This window comes from Mya arenaria, chromosome 7 (genome assembly GCF_026914265.1).
Source record: "Mya arenaria isolate MELC-2E11 chromosome 7, ASM2691426v1".
NCBI classification, from domain to species: Eukaryota; Metazoa; Mollusca; class Bivalvia; order Myida; family Myidae; genus Mya; species Mya arenaria.
In genome coordinates this window covers 46,579,764-46,598,972 of record NC_069128.1, presented here as the reverse complement: position 1 = coordinate 46,598,972, position 19,209 = coordinate 46,579,764, and the positions used below count along the sequence as shown (strand labels likewise).

Sequence of the window (19,209 nt, the reverse complement as noted above, 5' to 3'; positions counted from 1 at the left end):
GTAAGATCGGTCCATCCCGATTTAAACGAGGGAACGATGTTTGGGATTTTAAGTATCTTCCATGGCCGAGAGTGTTAGATAGGTTCATTCCGACCCGAGCGTAGGGTGTTTTCCGCAAAACACCCTGCGCGAGGGTTGGGATGAAACTGTCTTACACGAGCGGCTATGGTAGATGCTTTTTCTCCCACCTCAGTTAAACAAAATTGAGTAAAAAATAACATTTTTTGCTAGAACTCTTTTGTGCTTAGTGAAAATAATTGCGTATGGATATGCGATAGCACGTGGTTGTCATGAATATGCGCGCAGTGATCCGGTTAATGTTAATAGTCAAATCGGTCTTTTTAAATAGTTCTAAGAAAAATGAAGCATTATTTCTTGAATGGTGCATGAAAACTGTTTAATGGTGACATTTGAAGCGAGAAATAATGAATTAGCGTTCTGAATATTACCATAAGACAAGATTTCTTTGATGCTACTGACGACAGTCTTCAACAAGGGAGGCAATTACAATGTGGTGACCGTTAAAAAGGAGTTCCATACGGGCATTTTATCTTCGCCCGTGGGCAATATAAGAATATCTAGCATGGTTAAATTATTGGATCTACTTATCTGAGGTGGGAGAAGAATTTATCTATCTTGTGTTTCCGGTACGGGTAGAAAAATCCACCTGAGGGCACGAGCGTAAGCGAGGGTCGGATTTTTCGATCCGGAACGGGAAAACATGATTGATATTTTTCCTTGCATACCTTAATTTATGAATTGTAGGAAAAATTGACGTAGAAAACGCACTATTGTACATTTCACCAAAACGCGCGTGCGAAGTTGTGTACTGACGTCAAAAAGCGCAGAAATTTTAAATCAATATCGACGTCAAATAGTTCCTTTGAAAATCGCGCTTTTGCGATTATTTATTTTCAATTTTAATTAAGAATTGTGTAAACTTATGTTTTTGATTCCGCTTTATTGAAATTGCATAATATACTTTTCATAAACCATACAATATAAGAAATAAGAAGTGGCCTGTTGTTGCGCGTGACTCATCTTACAGAGAGGGTGTAAGATGAGTTTTTCCAGCACCGGTCACATGACTGAAAACACACGTCTGGTATGCAAGAAACTTATAATCTACACGAGCGGCTATGGTAGATGCTTTTTCTCCCAACACAGTTAAACAAAATAAAGATAAAATGTATATTTTCGTTGGAAAACTTCACGTCGTAATATGAATTATTCGCCTATGGGATAATTTGCTATATGTGCGCAGTGAATCAAAATATGTAAATAGTCAAATCGTTCTTTAAATAATTCTGAGGAGAGTGCTGAATATTTTTGAATGCAGCGTGAAAATGGTTCCATTTAAAGAGAGAAATGATTTTTTGAATATACCACAAGACAAGGTTTCCAAGGTTGTACAGATGACGGTCTTCAACAAGGGAGGTTATTGCGTGATGACAATAAAAAAGTAGCTCCATATGAGTACTTTTTTATCTTTGCCCGTGGGCAGGATAAGGATTTCCAGCAAGGCCAGGGATTTTGATCTACTCATCTGGGGTTATAGAAAAGTTTATCAAAACAAGAATTCCTTCCCTCTTTAAGCCAATCCGCGACCAGCCTCACATTTTTGCCAACGTTTCATTTTAAAATGTCTGTCTAACAAAAGTCACAAACGTAATATATTTATATATCCTCTCTAATAACCTGGTGGGTTGTCCACTTAGAGCGGATTCTCACCAAAGCGACCCGGGCTCGATTCCCGGCCTGGGCGCATGTGAATTTGGTTAGTGGTTGGTTACCAAGTCAGACTAGCGGGTTTTCTCGGGGCACTCCCTTATAAGTTATCATAACTTTCTTCACAATCATCGTAAAATATCTAATGTTTAAACTTAGGCCTAAAAAATATGTCTGTTTCTGAGCAAAACAAATATTCGTTAGCGAAAAGAGAGTTACGAAGGGCGGATAAATGCAGATTTTAATTAGAATTATTGTTTATATGATAAAACAAAGTCAGGCAATTATAGTAATGTAGGAAAGACTGCCATGTGCAAGAAAACACTCTGAACTTACGACAAATTTTGAAAAAAAAATCCCTACCTACCCTACCTAGAAATTTTGGAAAGGTTACCCTAAACAAACAAAAAATATTTTTGGCCTTAATAACGTGTGTATACTCACCAGAATCCACACCTCGTGTATCTATCTCTTGATCTTCGCACACTGTAGGAGCATACATGACTGTAAGGCAAAAGCATAGTATATGTTTACGTTCAATACTAATCATAAAGGCAAACTGGGAAAGAGTACTTATCACCATTTGTCATCGGCTTGAATGGATTAATTTTTACACCTCAACTTCCATTCCTTAAATGAACTGCCTTTCGGCAATTGCGTTCATCAACGCAACATCTTCGGATATGTTCGGATCGCAATTCATCGCATAACAATATACATGAAAACTTTTGATCTTGTTACTGTTTGTATCGTGTCAGCAGGTCCCATACTATATAAATCAACATTTTAGAAAGTGTTAATTTATTATATTTAAAATTTATTGTTGTTAATGTTTAAATTTTACGTTTAAAAGTGATTTCAGGTGGTTGATCTTTTCCCGCGTTATTGTGACGTCATTTGGAAAATTGTTCCCGGTTTCAGCCGGGTCGTTCTATTTACAACATGGGTAAGAAAGGATTAATGAAAGGTTTTCTTTAATGAAATGAAGTATTTTTTTAACAATTCTTGAATGAAATAAGGAACTATTGGTGTAAATATAAGTAATGAATTGCGGGATTGATGTCATTATCGGGGATATGAACGCAATTGGGCGGTTCTAAGTACGCGTGGAGTCCCTCGGACTCCACACACTTTGACCAGCCCAGTTGCGTTCATACCCCAATAATGACATCAATCCCGCAATTTATTCCTTAAATAAACGTGTCCATTACATCTCATATATAATGTTTAAACGCCTGATTATATAGAGTGACGAGCATAGTGTTCTAAGTAGCATGACACCTTGTTTGATTTTGGCGTTGGGTTTGTGGTTAGCAATACAGTTTCTGGTATCGACATTGAACCATTCAAGTATCATGTATATCGCATTCCAGAGTGGAGAAAGAAACGGACACAGGCATATCAACGGGTCGTTAAAAGGACTAGACACCAGATGGATCCGAAATCGGCAAATACAGTATTTCCTCAAAACAAGCCCAGAACTGTCGATACGATCTAATATGAGGCCGATAATGCATCACTTTACATGATTAAAAGGATATCTTGTTGCTATCTCAGCTGAGTTGACCCGTTTAAAATTTGCGCATAATGGTTTCCCAGTTGATTGTATGTATATTTGGCATGTGAACGTCACGTGATTAGTACAGGCAGATCTAATGACGCTATTTTTGAATAAACTGGTATTTATATGGCAGACAAACCTAGTAAGTTTTCGAATTGGGAAGATGACGCAAAGACTTGTCTTCGAAAGATACATGTGTCGTAAGCGATTTGGTACATCAGTATTTCACGTTCAATGCGTTGAACATCATAAGTATCTCCCATGGCCGAAAGTGTAAGATAGGTTCATTCCGACCCTGTGCGAGTGTCGGGATGAACCTGTCTTACACGAGCGGCTATGGTAGATGCTTTTTCCCACCTCAGTTAAAAAAAATGTATTTTTTTGCTCGAACTCTTTTGTGCTTAGTGAAAATAGTTGCGTACGGATATGCGATAATTCGTGGTTGTCATGGATATTCGCGCAGTGATTCAGAGTATGTAAATGGTCTGATCGGTCTTTAAATAGTTCTAAGAAGGGTAAAGCATTATTTTTTGAAAGTGGGTGAAAACTGTTTTCTGGTGACATTTGAAGCGAGAAATAATTAACTAGCGTTCTAAATATTGCCACAAGACAAGGTTTCCATGATGAGCTACAGACGACAGTCTTCAACAAGGGAGGTAATAACAATGTGGTGACCATAAAAAGAAGTTCCATACTGACATTTTATCTTCGCCCGTGGGCAAGATTAGAATTTCTAGCATGGTTTAATTAATGGATCTACTTATCTGTGGTGGGAGAAAACGATATCCGTTTTTCGTTACACTGTGACATTTTGTATTTTGTCTTGCAGTTGTATAATCTTATGTCTGGTCCTTTTGATATGTGAGCATTTCAAAAACCGTTACGATATCTTTAAAACATTGTACTGCTCATTTTTCGAAATATGTAGACGTTATTTATATGCTCTTCATTAGCGGATCCAAGGGCACCCGGCGCCATGAAAAGTGGAAATTGCCATGTAAAAGCTTAAAACGATTTGTTATTTATGTGTTATGTCTCATGGCATTGAAGTTGTAACATTTAAATCTGAATGAATAGTATGTATGTATAAACAGTTTGATTTGGAACTGAGAAAGGTTTAAATTCTCAAAACATTAAAATATCAATTTGATATTTTCATTTTTTCACCGTTCCAAACGGTGAAAATGTAAATTTTATTTCACTGATAAATCACTAATTACCACCAGAAAACATTAAATAAATGTGTTTTACATTAATCAATTTCACTTAATTGCTTCAATTATATTTTTTTTTCAAAATTTTATTGAACAGACCTGATTTTCTTGAACTCAAGAATTAGGTACACAGGTAAATAAACATTTTCCCACCGGACATATTTAAACTTTAGGCATAAAAGAAGAATACAACATATCCAAAAAAACAAACAGTTATTGCATTCGTTTATAACTACAAAAGGCGTTGTGTTCCTACATAAATTTAAACGCGTAGTTTACGATGCCTATGATTGTGAGGTAATATGTAATTTAATATTGCCTACTTCTATGTGTCTATTTTTTATTTATCTCGTGTAAAGCAAAATGGCTTATAAGCAAAGATTTTGTATATAGACTAAATACATACAACTATTTGTATGAAATTAATTGTAATGGGTAACTAGATTAAGAAAGAAAAAAATAGAAAGTAAAATATATAACATACGGTCCGTGTAATGCTGTCACAAAGTCCAGACTTGAAATAATTATGCAAACAAATAAAGCATAACTCGAAGTGTTCATGATTAAGTCCTGGCATCAAATGTTCGAGCGGACTAGAATGTTAGACAATGTTTATACCGGTTGGTTAGAAATCAACCTGTGTTTTAGCCAATGAAATAGCAGATTCGGTATTATCAAGTAGTAGGCGTAATCATCAAGATGTTAAACAGGACGCTGGTGTTTAAAAAAGTCCGCCTACTGCCACTCATCCGATACACACTTCCTGCGACAGATTTTACGTAAACAATGTGTCAGCCAATGGGATTGATTATTCGAAATCAGTATTATGCTCGGAAGTATTATCTTAATGATTAAGAAAGGCTTATTCGCTACACTCACACCACCCACGCTTTATCACTAAGATTTAACTTCAGGTAATAATCTAACTATTCCTTATCAAGCCATATTGGGGAATTCATAATATCAAACCTGTTTTTATTTCTTATGGTGAGACTCTTATAACACTGAGGGACGTCACATTTTCCGAATGTTATATTTCAAAGTTTTCTATTATTCATTATTCATTTTTAGTCGGCTGGAATGCGTTCCTGTGGCTAATACTTTTGTGGCCTTTGGGACTTTGGCTCCTGTGTACGAACAATTTCTTGTCCAGGTTATGAATCGGACTTGAAGCTGTTCATAATCATGTGCCCTGGTTAAACAACGCAGAGGCCCTAGAATTCTTTGTGTGCACATAATCCTTTAAAGGCGTTTATCTTGATTGTTTGATTTTTTTTTCATGTGTGTGCGACCTGTTTGAGGTGTCTGTGCGTCTGTGTCCCTCGTTCAGTGTATTTAGAACTCTAACCTCTTGCCTTTATAGCTGCACTCTCACAGATATACCATTTTTACAACTTTTTTTATTGTTTTTTTTTGTCTTGAAAAGAGCAAATGTTTGCGTAAATATCTGCAAAACAATGATATAAGATTGCTGACAAAAAAACAAGTTCGAAGATTTTCATTTTTCCGTTCGAAAATTAACGTTTTATTGATTAAAACACTATTTTTTAACTTAAATATGAAAATCTGCGATCAATATTTTTGTCAGCAGTCTTATGTCACTGGTTTCTATGGATTTTCGCAAAGATTGGCTCGTTCCAAGACAAAAAATAAAAGAAAGTTGTCGAAACGTTTTTCTGTGAAAGTGCAGCTTTAAACAGGGTTTATATCTGAGTTTTATGCTCTTCCCTGTAGTTTTTGTTGATTTTAGCAGGGCATTCAAAATTTGTCACGTACAAGGTAATTTATTGTTTAAGATATGCATACACATAACTTGTTATTTCCTTATAATAGCCATTATCGTTAAACTACGGTTGCAGATACAGACGCATGGGCACATTATTTTCCTCATCTCTGACAGTCTTTCCTTTTAAGGGCATGTTCTTGCATATTCCATTAAGAGAAAGATATATGTTGATGTTTGTTTTTTTTACAAATTGGGTAAAAACACCTTTTTCTACACACTGTTTTGATATGTTTGATAAATAGTATTCTTCAAGTTTTTTTTACTGAAACCTTTACGATGCACAAACAAATAAATTATACTTTCGGTACTAAAACGTTACTTTTTAAACATATGTGCAGTATGCATGCATCAATGCACACTGATTTAAATATTGTTCGATATTTCCTGACCATATTCAACCAGCACGTTTTTGCAACATGTTTACAGTTAGATGCAATGCCCCATTCACCCTTACATCTACCGTTATACTCAACGTTACACTCATCGTTACACTCGCCTTAACGCCCACCGTTACACTCACCGTTACGCTCGCCCTAACACCCACCGTAACACCCATCGTAACAACCACAGTTACACTCACCGTTACCCTCGCCCTAAAGCTCACCGATATATGCACCGTTACACTCACCGTTACACTCGCCGTTTCACTCGCCGTTACACTCACCGTTACACTCACCGTTACACCCACAGTAACACTCACCGTTATTCTCGCCGTTACACTCACCGTTATACTCCCAGTTACACTCACCGTTATACTCAACGTTACCCTCGCCGTTACACTCACCGTTATACTCACAGTTACACTCACCGTTACACTCACCGTTACACTCGCCGTTACACTCACCGTTATACTCGCCTTTACACTCACCGTTATACTCGCCGTTACACTCACCGTTACACTCACCGTTAACCTCGCCCTAAAACTCACCGTTATATGCACCGTTATACTCACCGTTACACTCTCCGTACACACAACGTTTCACTCGCCGTTACACTCACCGTTACACTCGCCGTTTCACTCGCCGTTACACTCACCGTTACATTCACCGTTATTCTCGCCGTTACACTCACCGTTACACTCACAGTTACACTCACCGTTATACTTGCCCTTACACTCACCGTTATACTCACCGTTATACTCGCCCTAAAACTCACCGTTATATACACCGTTACACTCACCGTTACACTCTCCGTACACTCACCGTTTCACTCACCGTTACACTCACCGTTACACTCACCGTTACACTCGCCGTTACACTCGCCGTTACACTCACCGTTACACTCACCGTTATACTCGCCGTTACACTCACCGTTACACTCACAGTTACACTCACCGTTATACTCGCCCTTACACTCACCGTAATACTCGCCGTTACACTCACCGTTATACTCGCCGTTACACTCACCGTTACACTCACCGTTACACTCACCGTTACAATCACCGTTACACTCACCGTTATACTCGCCGTTAAACTCACCGTTATACTCACCATTATGCTCGTCTTTACCCTCATCGTTACACTAACAGTTATACTCACCGTTCCACTCAACGTTATACTCACCGTTACACTCACCGTTACACTCACAGTTATACTGACCGTAACACTCACCGTTATACTCCTCGTCACACTAACACTTATCCTCGCCGTTACACTCGCGGTTACACTCACCGTTAAACTATCCGTTCACTCACCGTTACACGCACCGTTACACCCAACGTTACACTGACCGTTATACTCCCCGTTACACTATCCGTTCACTCACCGTTACACACACAGTTACACTCAATGTTATACTAACCGTTACACTCGCCGTTACACTCACCATTATACTCGCCGTTACACTCACCATTATACTCGCCGTTACACTCACCATTATATTCCCCGTTACACTCACTGTTACACTCACCGTTACACTCACCATTATTCTCAGCGTTACACTCACCATTATACTCGCCGTTACACTTACAGTTATACTCGCCGTTACACTTACAGTTATACTCGCCGTTACACATACAGTTATACTCACAGTTATACTCCCCGTTACACTCACTGTTACACTCACCGTTACACTCACCATTATACTCAGCATTACACTCACCATTATACTCGCCGTTACACTTACAGTTATACTCGCCGTTACACTTACAGTTATACTCGCCGTTACACATACAGTTATACTCACAGTTACACTCGCCGTTACACTCACCGTTATACTCACCGTCAAACTAACACTTATCCTCGCCGTTACACTCGCGGTTACAATCACCGTTACACTCGCCGTCACACTCACCGTTACACTCGTCCTACTTCCAACCGTTACTCTCACCGTTACACTCGCTCTTACACCCACCGTTGCACTCACCGTGACACTTCCGTTACACTCACCGTTACACTCACAGTTACACTCACAGTTACACTCACAGTTACACTCACCGTTACACTCACAGTTAAACTTTCCGTTACATTCACCGTTACACTAACCGTTACACTTAACGCTAAACTCGCCCTAACACCCACCGTTACACTCACCGTTACCCTCGCCCTAATACCCACCGTTACACTCTCCGTTAAACTCGCCGTCACACTCATAGTTACACTCAGAGTTACACTCTCCGTTATACTCACCGTTACACTTACCGTTACACTCAACGTTATACTCGCCCTAACACCAACCGTTACACTCACCGTTACCCTCGCCCTAACACCCACCGTTACACTTAACGTAACACCCACCGTTACATTTGCCCTAACACCCACCGTTAATCTCACAGTTACACTCGCCGTCACACTGACCGTTACACTCGCCCTAACACCCACCGTTACACTCAACGTCACACCCTGCGTTACACTCACCGTTACGCCCGCCCTTAAACCCACCGTTACACTCACCGTTATACTCGTTTTTACACTCGCCGTTACACTCACCGTTACACTCGCCGTGACACTCACAGTTATACTCACCGTCACACGCACAGTTACATTCTCCCTTACACTCGCCGTTTCACTCACATTTATACTCACCGATACACTCAAACTAGTACTCGCCGGTAACATCACAGTTACACTCACAATATCACTCACCGTTACACTCACCTTCAAGCTCACAGTTATACTCGCAGTTACACTCACCGTTATACTTATCGTTACTCTCACCGTTAAGCTAGCCGTTACACTCACCGTTACACGCACCGTTACACTCGCCCTTACACCCTGCGTTACTCTCACAGTTACACTCGCCGTCACACTCACCGTTACACTCGTCCTACTACCCACCGTTACTCTCACCGTTACAATCGCTCTAACACCCACCGTTACACTCACCGTGACACTTCCGTTACACTCACAGTTACACCCATAGTTACACTCACCGTTACACTCACAGTTACACTCACTGTTATACTCTCCGTTACACTCTCCGTTACACTCCCCGTCACACTCAGAGTCACACTCAAAGTTACACTTACAGTTACACTCTCCGTTACACTCACCGTTACATTCAACGTTACACCCTCCGTTTCACCCTCCGTAAAACTCGCTCTAACACCCACTGTTACGCTCACCGTAACACTTACCGTTACACTCACAGTTACAATTTCCGTTACACTCCCCGTTACACTCGCCGTCACACTCACAGTTACACTCTCCGTTACACTCGCCGTCACACTCGCCATCACATTCACAGTTACTCATTCCGTTACACTCACCATTACACATACTGTTACACTCACCGTTATACTCAGCGTTATACTCACCGTTACACTCACCGTTACACTCACGGTTACACTCATAGTAATGCTCGTCTTTACCCTCACCGTTACACTAACAGTTATACTCACCGTTATACTCAACGTTACCCGTACCGTTACTCTCACCGTTATGCTCACTGTTACACTCACCGTTATGCTCACTGTTACATTCACCGTTACACGCACAGTTATACTGACTGTTACACTCACCGTTGTACTCCTCGTCACACTCACACTTATACTCGCCATTACACTCACGGTTACACTCACGGTTACACTCACCGTTACACGCACCGTTACACCCACCGTTACACTGACCGTTATTCTCACCGTTACACACACCTTTACACTTAATGTTATACTCACCGTTACACACACTATTATACTCGCCGTTACACTTACAGCTATACTCGCCGTTACACATACAGTTATACTCACCGTTACACTAACAGTTACAGTCTCCGTTACACTCTCCGTTACACTCGCCGTCACAATCGCCCTTACACCCACCGTTACACTAAACGTTACACCCACCGTTACATTCGCACTAACACACACCGTTAATCTCACAGTTACACTTGCAGTCACACTGAATGTTACACTCACCGTTACATTCGCCCTAACACCTACCGTTACACTCACCGTTACACTCACCACTACACTCTCCGTTATACACTCCGTTACACTCTCTGTTACACTCGCCGTTACACACGCCGTCACACTCAACGTTACACCCACCGTTACTCTCACCGTTACATTCAGTATTACACTCACAGTTACACTCGACGTCACACTCACCGTTACACCCATTGTAACACAAACCGTTACACCAACCGTTACCCTCAACGTTACACTCGCCGTCACACTGACAGTTACACTCACCGTTACACTCACCGTTACACCCTGCGTTACACTTACCGTTACGCCCGCCCTTATACCCACCGTTACACTCACCGTTATACTCACCGTTACACTCACAGTTATACTCATTGTTACACTCGCCGTTTCACTCACCGTTACAATCGCCGTTACACTCACCGTTATACTCACTGTCACACTCACACTTATAGTCACCGTTGCACTCGCCGTTACACTCACCGTATCACTCGCCGTGACACTCACAAGTATACTCACCGTCACACTCACAGTTACATTCTCCCTTACACTCGCCGTTTCACTCACATTTATACTCACCGATACACTCACAGTAATACTCGCCGTTACACTCACAATATCACTCACCGTTACACTCACCGTTACACTCACCGTTACACTCACCTTCAAACTCACAGTTATACTCGCAGTTACTCTCACCGTTATGCTCGCCGTTACACTCACTGTTACACACACCGTTACACTCGCCCTAACACCCTGCTTTACTCTCACAGTTACACTCGCAGTCATACTCACCGTTACACTCGTCCTACTACCCACTGTTACTCTCACCGTTACAATCGCTCTAACACCCACCGTTACACTCACAGTGACACTTCCGTTACACTCACCGTTACATTCACAGTTACACCCACAGTTACACTCACCGTTACACTCACAGTTACACTTACACTCTTCATTACACTCGCCGTCAAACTCAGAGTTACACTCACAGTTACACTCACAGTTACACTCACAGTTACTCTATCCGTTACACTCACCGTTACACTCAACGTTATACCCACCGTTACCATTACCGTTACACACTCCGTTACACTCGCTCTAACACCCACCGTTGCACTCATTGTTACACTCACAGTTACACTCACCGTTACACTTACCGTTACACTCACAGTTACAATTTCCGTTACACTCGCCGTCATACTCACCGTTACACTCCCCGTTACACTCGCCGTTACACTCACAGTTACACTCTCCGTTACACTCGCCGTTACACTCGCCGTCAAACCCACCGTTACACTCACCGTGGCACTTCCGTTACACTTCCGTTAAACTCACCGATACACTCAAAATTACACCCACTGTTACACTCACCGTTACACTCACAGTTACACTCTCCGTTACACTCTCCGTAACACTCGCCGTCACAATCAGAGTTTCACTCACAGTTATAATCAAAGTTACTCTCTCCGTTACACTCACCGTTACACTCAACGTTATATCAAACGTTACCATCACCGTAACACCCACCGTTACACCCTTCGTTACACTCACTCTAACACCCACCGTTACACTCACCGTTACACTCACAGTTACACTTCCGTTTCACTCTCCGTTACACTAACTGTTACACCCACAGTTACACTCTCCGTTACACTCGCCGTCACACTCACAGTTACACACTCCGTTACACTCACCGTTACTTTCACCGTTATACTGACTGTTACACTCGCCGTTATACTCACCGTTACACTCACAGTTATACTCGCCGTTACACATACAGTTACACTCTCCGTTACACTCTCCGTCACACTCACCGTTATACTCACCGTTAAACTCTCCGTTTCACTCTCCGTTACACTCACCGTTACACCCTCCGTTACACTCACATTTACACTCTCCGTTATATTCTCCGTTACACTCACCGTTACACTCTCCGTTATAATCACCGTTTCACTCTCCGTTACACTCTCTGTCACTCTCACCGTTATGCTCGCCGTTACACACACCGTTATACTCACCGTTTCACCCACCGTTACACCCACCGTTATCCTCGCCGTCACACTCATAGTTCAACTCCCCGTTAGACTCACCGTTACTCTAAATGTTTTATGGCCCTGCATAAATGCATAAAACATTAACTTTTGAACTAAATATAAAAATCTGCGATCTATTTTTTGTCAGCAGTCTCATACCACTGGTTTCAATGGATTTTCGCTAAAATTGGCTCGTTCGAAGACAAAAAAAAGTTGTCAAAACGTTCAATCTGTGAGACTGCAGCTTTAATATAAATAGTACTTTTGTTTAGTTTGATTGTGGCAAATTCTAATAGTGTATAGAATAACTCTTAATCATTTAATTTCCTTGGTAAAAGTTACTACTAGCATCCATTTATAGAAGCCATGAGAAAGTACCCCTTGTGGGACTTTTATCCACAACGTCTTAAAGATGCACTATTGCTCCAGAATAAGATATACCAATATTAAAAATGTTGTTTTAATTTTCCAAAAGGGATGAATAAATGTCGAAAACAATGGTTCTTATGAATGTTACCGAGTTTGATTTGAAAGAAATGAACATTAAATAGACTATTTCTACCTCATGTTTGCGCTTTCTGCTATTAAATACACGGTTACAATCTTCTTATCAGTTATTAATAATTTCCATAAATGCTTTATTTAGTAAGTAGTTAAAGGTTTATCAGTCAAAATTCATGCTTGTTATACATGTAAGAGTCGTATAAGTATTGATTTTGAATAATAATGTCACTTTAAAAACTGTACTCTCACAGATTTACCGTTTAAACAACTTTTTTTTTTTTTTGCCTTGAAATGAGTCAAATTTTGCGTAAATATCTGCAAACCAATGCTGACAAAAGATCAGATCACAGATTTTCATATTTCCGTTCGAAAATTAATGATTTATGGCTAAAGCGTAACAAACGGTTTAAGAGAAATGCGCAAAACATCAATATTTGAACTTAAGTATGAAATCTTTAATCTGATTGTGTGTTTTATTCAGCAGTCTTATATCTCTAGCTTTCATGATTTTTCGCATAAATTTCCTCGTTCAAAGGCATTTTTTTTTTAAAGTTGGCAAAACGTTCAATCTTGGAGAGTGCAGCTTTAATGATCTTTGTTACACTACTACTGCAGCATTTTAATCATAAAACATCATGTAAATCATTTGTCTTTTTAGTTCAGAAGCTAAAGATAAATGTTATATAGAACTCAAACAAAAATAATCAAATCTAAATTTCTGATCGAAATCGGAATTTGAGTTTAACTATATCACCAGAAATGCAGTTAAAATGCTTATCACTTCTATGATAAACTTAAATTAATAATTTGCTCGATAGTGAAAAACTCATGAAATGAACAGAAGGAAGACCGACAAGCTTGCTGGTAAGTCAAGTCTCCATCCCAATAAAATATCTTTACTTATAATTTTTGTTATGCATTGGTTTATGCGAAAGGGTTTAATTTACATTCTGTCTCATTTTTCATACGCGTCATATTTCTGAAGTTACTTTATCGTGACTTTACACAAGTGTTTGTTTAAGGTCCTCATAATGTTGGAGTGGTTTTCATTGTTTCCAAGTATTTCATTATGTTCAAGAGTGCATTTCTCACGTGATAAGACGAGAAGTATTTAAAGCTGCACTCTTACTCCCAGAAAAAGAATTACCACAATAAATACAATTGTTTTAATATACCAAAAAGAATGAATACATGTCAAAAACAATGGTTCTAATGAAGGATACCGAACATAATTTAAAAGAAAGGTGCATAAAACACGGTATTTCTATCTTTTGAGATGATAGTAGATCGCACTAAATCTTTTAGCACTCACCAATCATTTAAAAAAATTGCGTGTTCAGCTTTTAAATACACGGCTGCAATCTTGTTATCAGTAATTAATAATTTCCATAAATGCATTATATTACTTTATCACTCAAAATTTATGTTTGTTTTACAAGTGTATGTATTGGTTTTGAATAAGAGTGTCACTTTAAAATATTGTTGCGACTTACTACTAGTGACTAGTACGTTATTTTAAGGTCATGATTAATGCAAACTGCATTGTCAAAAAAAACTTGCATGATACTTCCGTATTCAGATTATTGTCGACTTTGGTTTATCAAAAAAATACAGCAGCCAATTTTCGAAGCCTTAGGAAAATGTAAATACAGTCGAACCCTGTGGCTCGAACTCACAGGGACCAGCGAAATAACCTTGAGCCTCGGAAAATTCGAGGCAAGCAGCATTGTTAACCTTCAGTATAAAGCAATTCTTTACATCTAGTTCGAGCCAAAGAGGAATTCGAGCCAAGCGAGTTCGAGCCAACGGGGTTTTACTTTTTTTGTAAATAATACATTCTTTAAAAACGTGAATAATGAGTGAGTAATGATGAAAAGTTAAATAAAATAAAGGGCTTACGTTCAGGACTTATAATTTTCTACATTTAGGTAAAACGAATTAGAAGAAAATTATTCTCCCTCGTTTATAATGTAATACCCGCCAGGTGGCGTTTATTAGCAAAATAATTTGTGCGCATAAGAATTGAAAGGCATTCAGCTATGGAACACCGATATGTTCACATCGATTCAATTGATTTTTAAAGTTTTCAATAAAATGTTTATAGTGAAAGTTCATCATATGAATTATCAAATTTGTTTTCATTTGTCTACGAAGAACAAAGCGATGTTATATACAATTTCTATCAGAGGTTATAGAATGGTATTCAGGGAACAACGTTGCTTTATCCATAAACTTCAGTCAGTGGCCCATGCTATCTTTAAGGCCAATATAAATTAATTGCTAGATTTAAACCATTCTTAGAAATGGGGGCGGGGTGTAACATTTTTTTATTTTCTATTTTTCTTAGATGTCTTTTTTCACTGTGGGATATGTGTTCGTGTTCTTTCTTATTGAAAAGGGGACCATATACATGTGTTTATAGACGAACCACGAACACCATCCTAACAAGTCTCTTGTTTTACATGTGAGTGTTTACTTCTATACCGGTTGCTTTGATAACAACGCCGTTCCCGAACAGTACCTGATCATTACGCAAATTATGACAGACCCCAGTTCAATGAAATAATGAGTTCAAAAAATGAGGGGGCGGCGAAAATAAGCGGGGGCGTTAAAATCTAGCAATTAATTTATAATCGTCCTATAGACAACGTCAAACGCTTGGTGTGTCTGCATGTAAGTGTTAAACTAAGAAATGTGTATCGGGTCATAAAAATGTCTTTGAACAAACAGGTTGGAATATATATTGCTGAACACATCTTTGTCATAAGGTTTCAGACAATAATATGTCTGATAGTAGTAGACTTTAAATATAAGCCTCTGTTTGGGAAAAATTCTGTCCCGTTGGGCATAATTTGAAAATAGTTGAAAATATACTGTTCTAGTAAATGCTCGTTAGGATACACAAACTGTTGTTTCTACGTTAATAAACTTACAATGATCATAGGAATATAATTTAAACATACTTTTATGCAAGTAACATCAGTGCTAAACACTTCAAAGAACACTTAGCTATATAGGGTTTTACGTTGCACATCATTTTCGCCTTCTATATATGTAGTGGTGAGTTTTCTGTATGCCATTTCAAGTGGCTCTGTTCATTCCTGATGCAAAACTGTTTGAACATAAGGGAAGCACTTCATAAATAGTTATGATACATATAAACAATTGTAAAACTGCAATGTGGTAGGACACTAGCACTCTCGAAACATTTAGCTACTATCAGTCTGAAATGGTACACTTTTGGTAAAAAATGAGATTTTCAATGCTTGTAAGGGGTTTCAAGCGATACAAATAAGGAAACTTGCGTTCCGAAAAATGTTTTTTACGTACAAAGTTGCAAACACGGTGGTTTTACGAGTATTTCCTTAATAGGCTCTGAATCACCCCAACAATGTTTTTATGTCAGGAGATCAAACGACATGAAAACACATTCTTTAGAAAAATACACAAAACATTAGCTATAAGCCATAACATTTCTCTGCTATGTTTCGTGTCTCGTTTCTCGTTTCTTCTGTCAGATGACTGAAGGCCGAACGTGATTCATCCCACTTGTGAAACTTGTGAAATAAGAATTGAGCATGTGAAAGCCGAGTTCAAAACCCCGGCCGCATCAAACGATGTAAAATATTCGGTACCAGTTGTTGCTTTACCTGGTTCTCGGCATTAAGAGGGTTATATACAGATAAATTGTGAGACAAGTGTGATGTCATTCGCATATACAGTCGAACCCATTGGCTCGAACACGCATGGCTCGAATTCATCGTAGGGTCGAACTCGATGTAAAGGAACAATTTCTATATACTAAATGTTAACATTCCCGCTTGGCTCGAAATTTCCGAGGCTCGATATATTCTCGCCGATCCCTGAGAGTTCGAGCTAACGAGATTCGACTGTATACCAGTTAAACCTCCATTGAATTCGGGTTTCAGGAAACTCGTTTTTCACTTACTGCTTTTTAGCACCCTTTCAAATTTCATTTTTGTCGTATATGCCACAACATACATCAAATGTACAACGAAATAACCGGCGTATATCTTGGACCTACATCAAATGTACCATAGTTTTCAATCGTTTTCTTAAAGTGACACTCGTATTCAATATCAAAACATACACATGTATAACTCACATCAATTTTGACTGATAAACCTTCAACTACTTACTTAAAAAATGCATTTACGGAAATCATTAATAACTGATAACAAGATTGTAACCGTGTATTTGATAGCAGAAAGCTAAAAAATGATTGGTGAATGCTAAAAGGTTTAATGTGATATACTATGGTCTCATGAGGTAGAAATACCGTGTTCCATGCTCATTTCTTTCAAATTTAACTCGGTATCCTTCATAAGAACCATTATTTTCGACATTTATTCATCCTTTTTGGAATATTAAACTAGTAATATTAATTGTGGTAAATCTTATTTGGGAGTAAGAGTGCATCTTTAAAAAGTTGGTGTTTAAGTTGTGACAGAGTTTGCGCTATTTGTCACAATGTTTTTGATGTCACAGTTGTTCTCGTTGGCTCGAACTTGATCTAAAGCACATATTTCTTTATACTAAAAGTATGCATTTTTGCTTGGCTCGAACTCTCCAAGGCTCGAGGTATTTTCGCCCGCCCTGGTAGTTCGAGCAAACGGGGTTAGACTGTATATTTAAGACGTCTTGCAACATTTAAGAATTCACCTTTCAAAAGTTCTTATAACATGATTTTTACTTGACACGATTCCGGTCTTTATTGTACTTATTTGCGGAATTAAAACGATCGAGTAAATATAATGTTTTAACTTAGTTCAGGTACTACATTTCTGCAATGCATGCCTTAAATGAAATTGCATGTAAGTTTGAAGTCAGCTCATTATTATCAGTGAACAATTTCAATCAAATCGCAACTGTTATTTGTTATAACCCAAATAGTTTGTTCTTTCGACAGTTCAACGGAATGTATCACATGTACTTCGCTGAACACGTATTTGTATACACATATTTCAGAATACTTTTAATTCAACACTTATAATGCGGCATAAAACATAATTAACTCGGGTATATTTAATTGTTTGCTTTTATTAGGATAGATTTTAACGATACAAACAGTAGATTAGAGTTCACAAATGTTTTACATTCAATGATATTAATGGATTTAACACCATATGATTGTTCACATTGGACATTGACCTAACTGTATGTTAACAAATAAATAAATAAATAACTAAATAAATACATAATTTAATAAATAATCTCCCACTGAGGGTTCATACACAAGGCTTATCAGAAAATACCGGGGAATATTAACTGTAAAGCCAGTACAGAGATACGAAAATAGTTAGTAAAACGTTGACATTCTTAATCATAAAATATCAACGTGAAGTGATTAATCTAAGAAATAACAGAACGTCACTTTCGTTTCGTGTTCAACTATCTTGGCACAGATAAAATATGTAATGTCTCATGTTATGAACGAAAGCTTATTTCGGCACATTTCAAAGGTTAATACACCATCTTAGTAAACACAGGTTCAGTGTTTCTTATGTGTATATTTCAACAACGTCATAAATGTCGAAAGGGCACAATTTGTTTGGTATTGTTGTTTGTTTCGATGTCTTTGGTAATTGAGTTGTTTCTCTGTACTTTGTTTTCCATCGCCCTCAGTGGTTGGTAAGATGTTGCTGTCTAAGGATAAACCAAATGGAGAGGAAATGCGGATCTCGTCATTTGTTGTTTCCTGCAAAGAGAATACGTTTTTTGTAAATACTTTCATTTATACTGACCACCCTTTTTTAAAGGTGTTAAATGTGACAATCAAAATAAAGCAATTTCAAATTTGTGTTTTCAATCGGAAATACTCGGCCATTTTTTTTTTATCGAAAACAAGTATACCAGTACATATTAAGTAGAAGGTCGTAAAATTTAATAATGATAATCTTAATTAATTGAAGAGTTTAACGTGTAATTTGTATTATAAAAGTCAAATTGATTCCCATTTAAAGTGTATTACTGCATACACAATTAATATTCCTGGA

General features: G+C 38.4%; 2 protein-coding genes across 2 annotated transcripts in view; one reads left to right on the top strand and one right to left on the bottom strand.

Moving 5' to 3' along the window:
- LOC128240821 (uncharacterized) overlaps window positions 1-5,097 on the bottom strand; it is a 30,028-nt gene extending 24,931 nt beyond the window's left edge. Inside the window, exons 1-2 of the mRNA XM_052957726.1 lie at window positions 4,988-5,097; window positions 2,173-2,232 (exon numbers count right to left, since the gene is read on the bottom strand). Coding sequence (XP_052813686.1) covers window positions 2,173-2,232; window positions 4,988-5,064 — 137 coding nt within the window. The 5' untranslated portion in view covers window positions 5,065-5,097. The remainder of the gene's footprint in view (window positions 1-2,172; window positions 2,233-4,987) is intronic.
- A 1,608-nt stretch (window positions 5,098-6,705) lies between these two features.
- LOC128241188 (uncharacterized) lies at window positions 6,706-11,984 on the top strand. The gene is made up of 4 exons (XM_052958148.1): window positions 6,706-7,098; window positions 8,378-9,338; window positions 9,638-11,531; window positions 11,633-11,984. The coding sequence occupies exons 1-4, from the start codon at window positions 6,706-6,708 to the stop codon at window positions 11,982-11,984; spliced, it is 3,600 nt and encodes a 1,199-aa protein (XP_052814108.1).
- The last annotated feature ends 7,225 nt before the right edge of the window (window positions 11,985-19,209 follow it).

What these genes read in the sequence shown, in the direction of transcription:
- LOC128241188 (XM_052958148.1), top strand. Translation starts at nt 6,706, where the DNA reads ATGTTTACAGTTAGATGCAATGCCCCATTCACCCTTACATCTACCGTT. An exon ending in TACTCACAGTTACACTCACC is followed by an intron (nt 7,099 to 8,377) that starts GTTACACTCACC and finishes CATTATACTCAG; the next exon opens with CATTACACTCACCATTATAC. An exon ending in ACACTCACAGTGACACTTCC is followed by an intron (nt 11,532 to 11,632) that starts GTTACACTCACC and finishes CGTCAAACTCAG; the next exon opens with AGTTACACTCACAGTTACAC.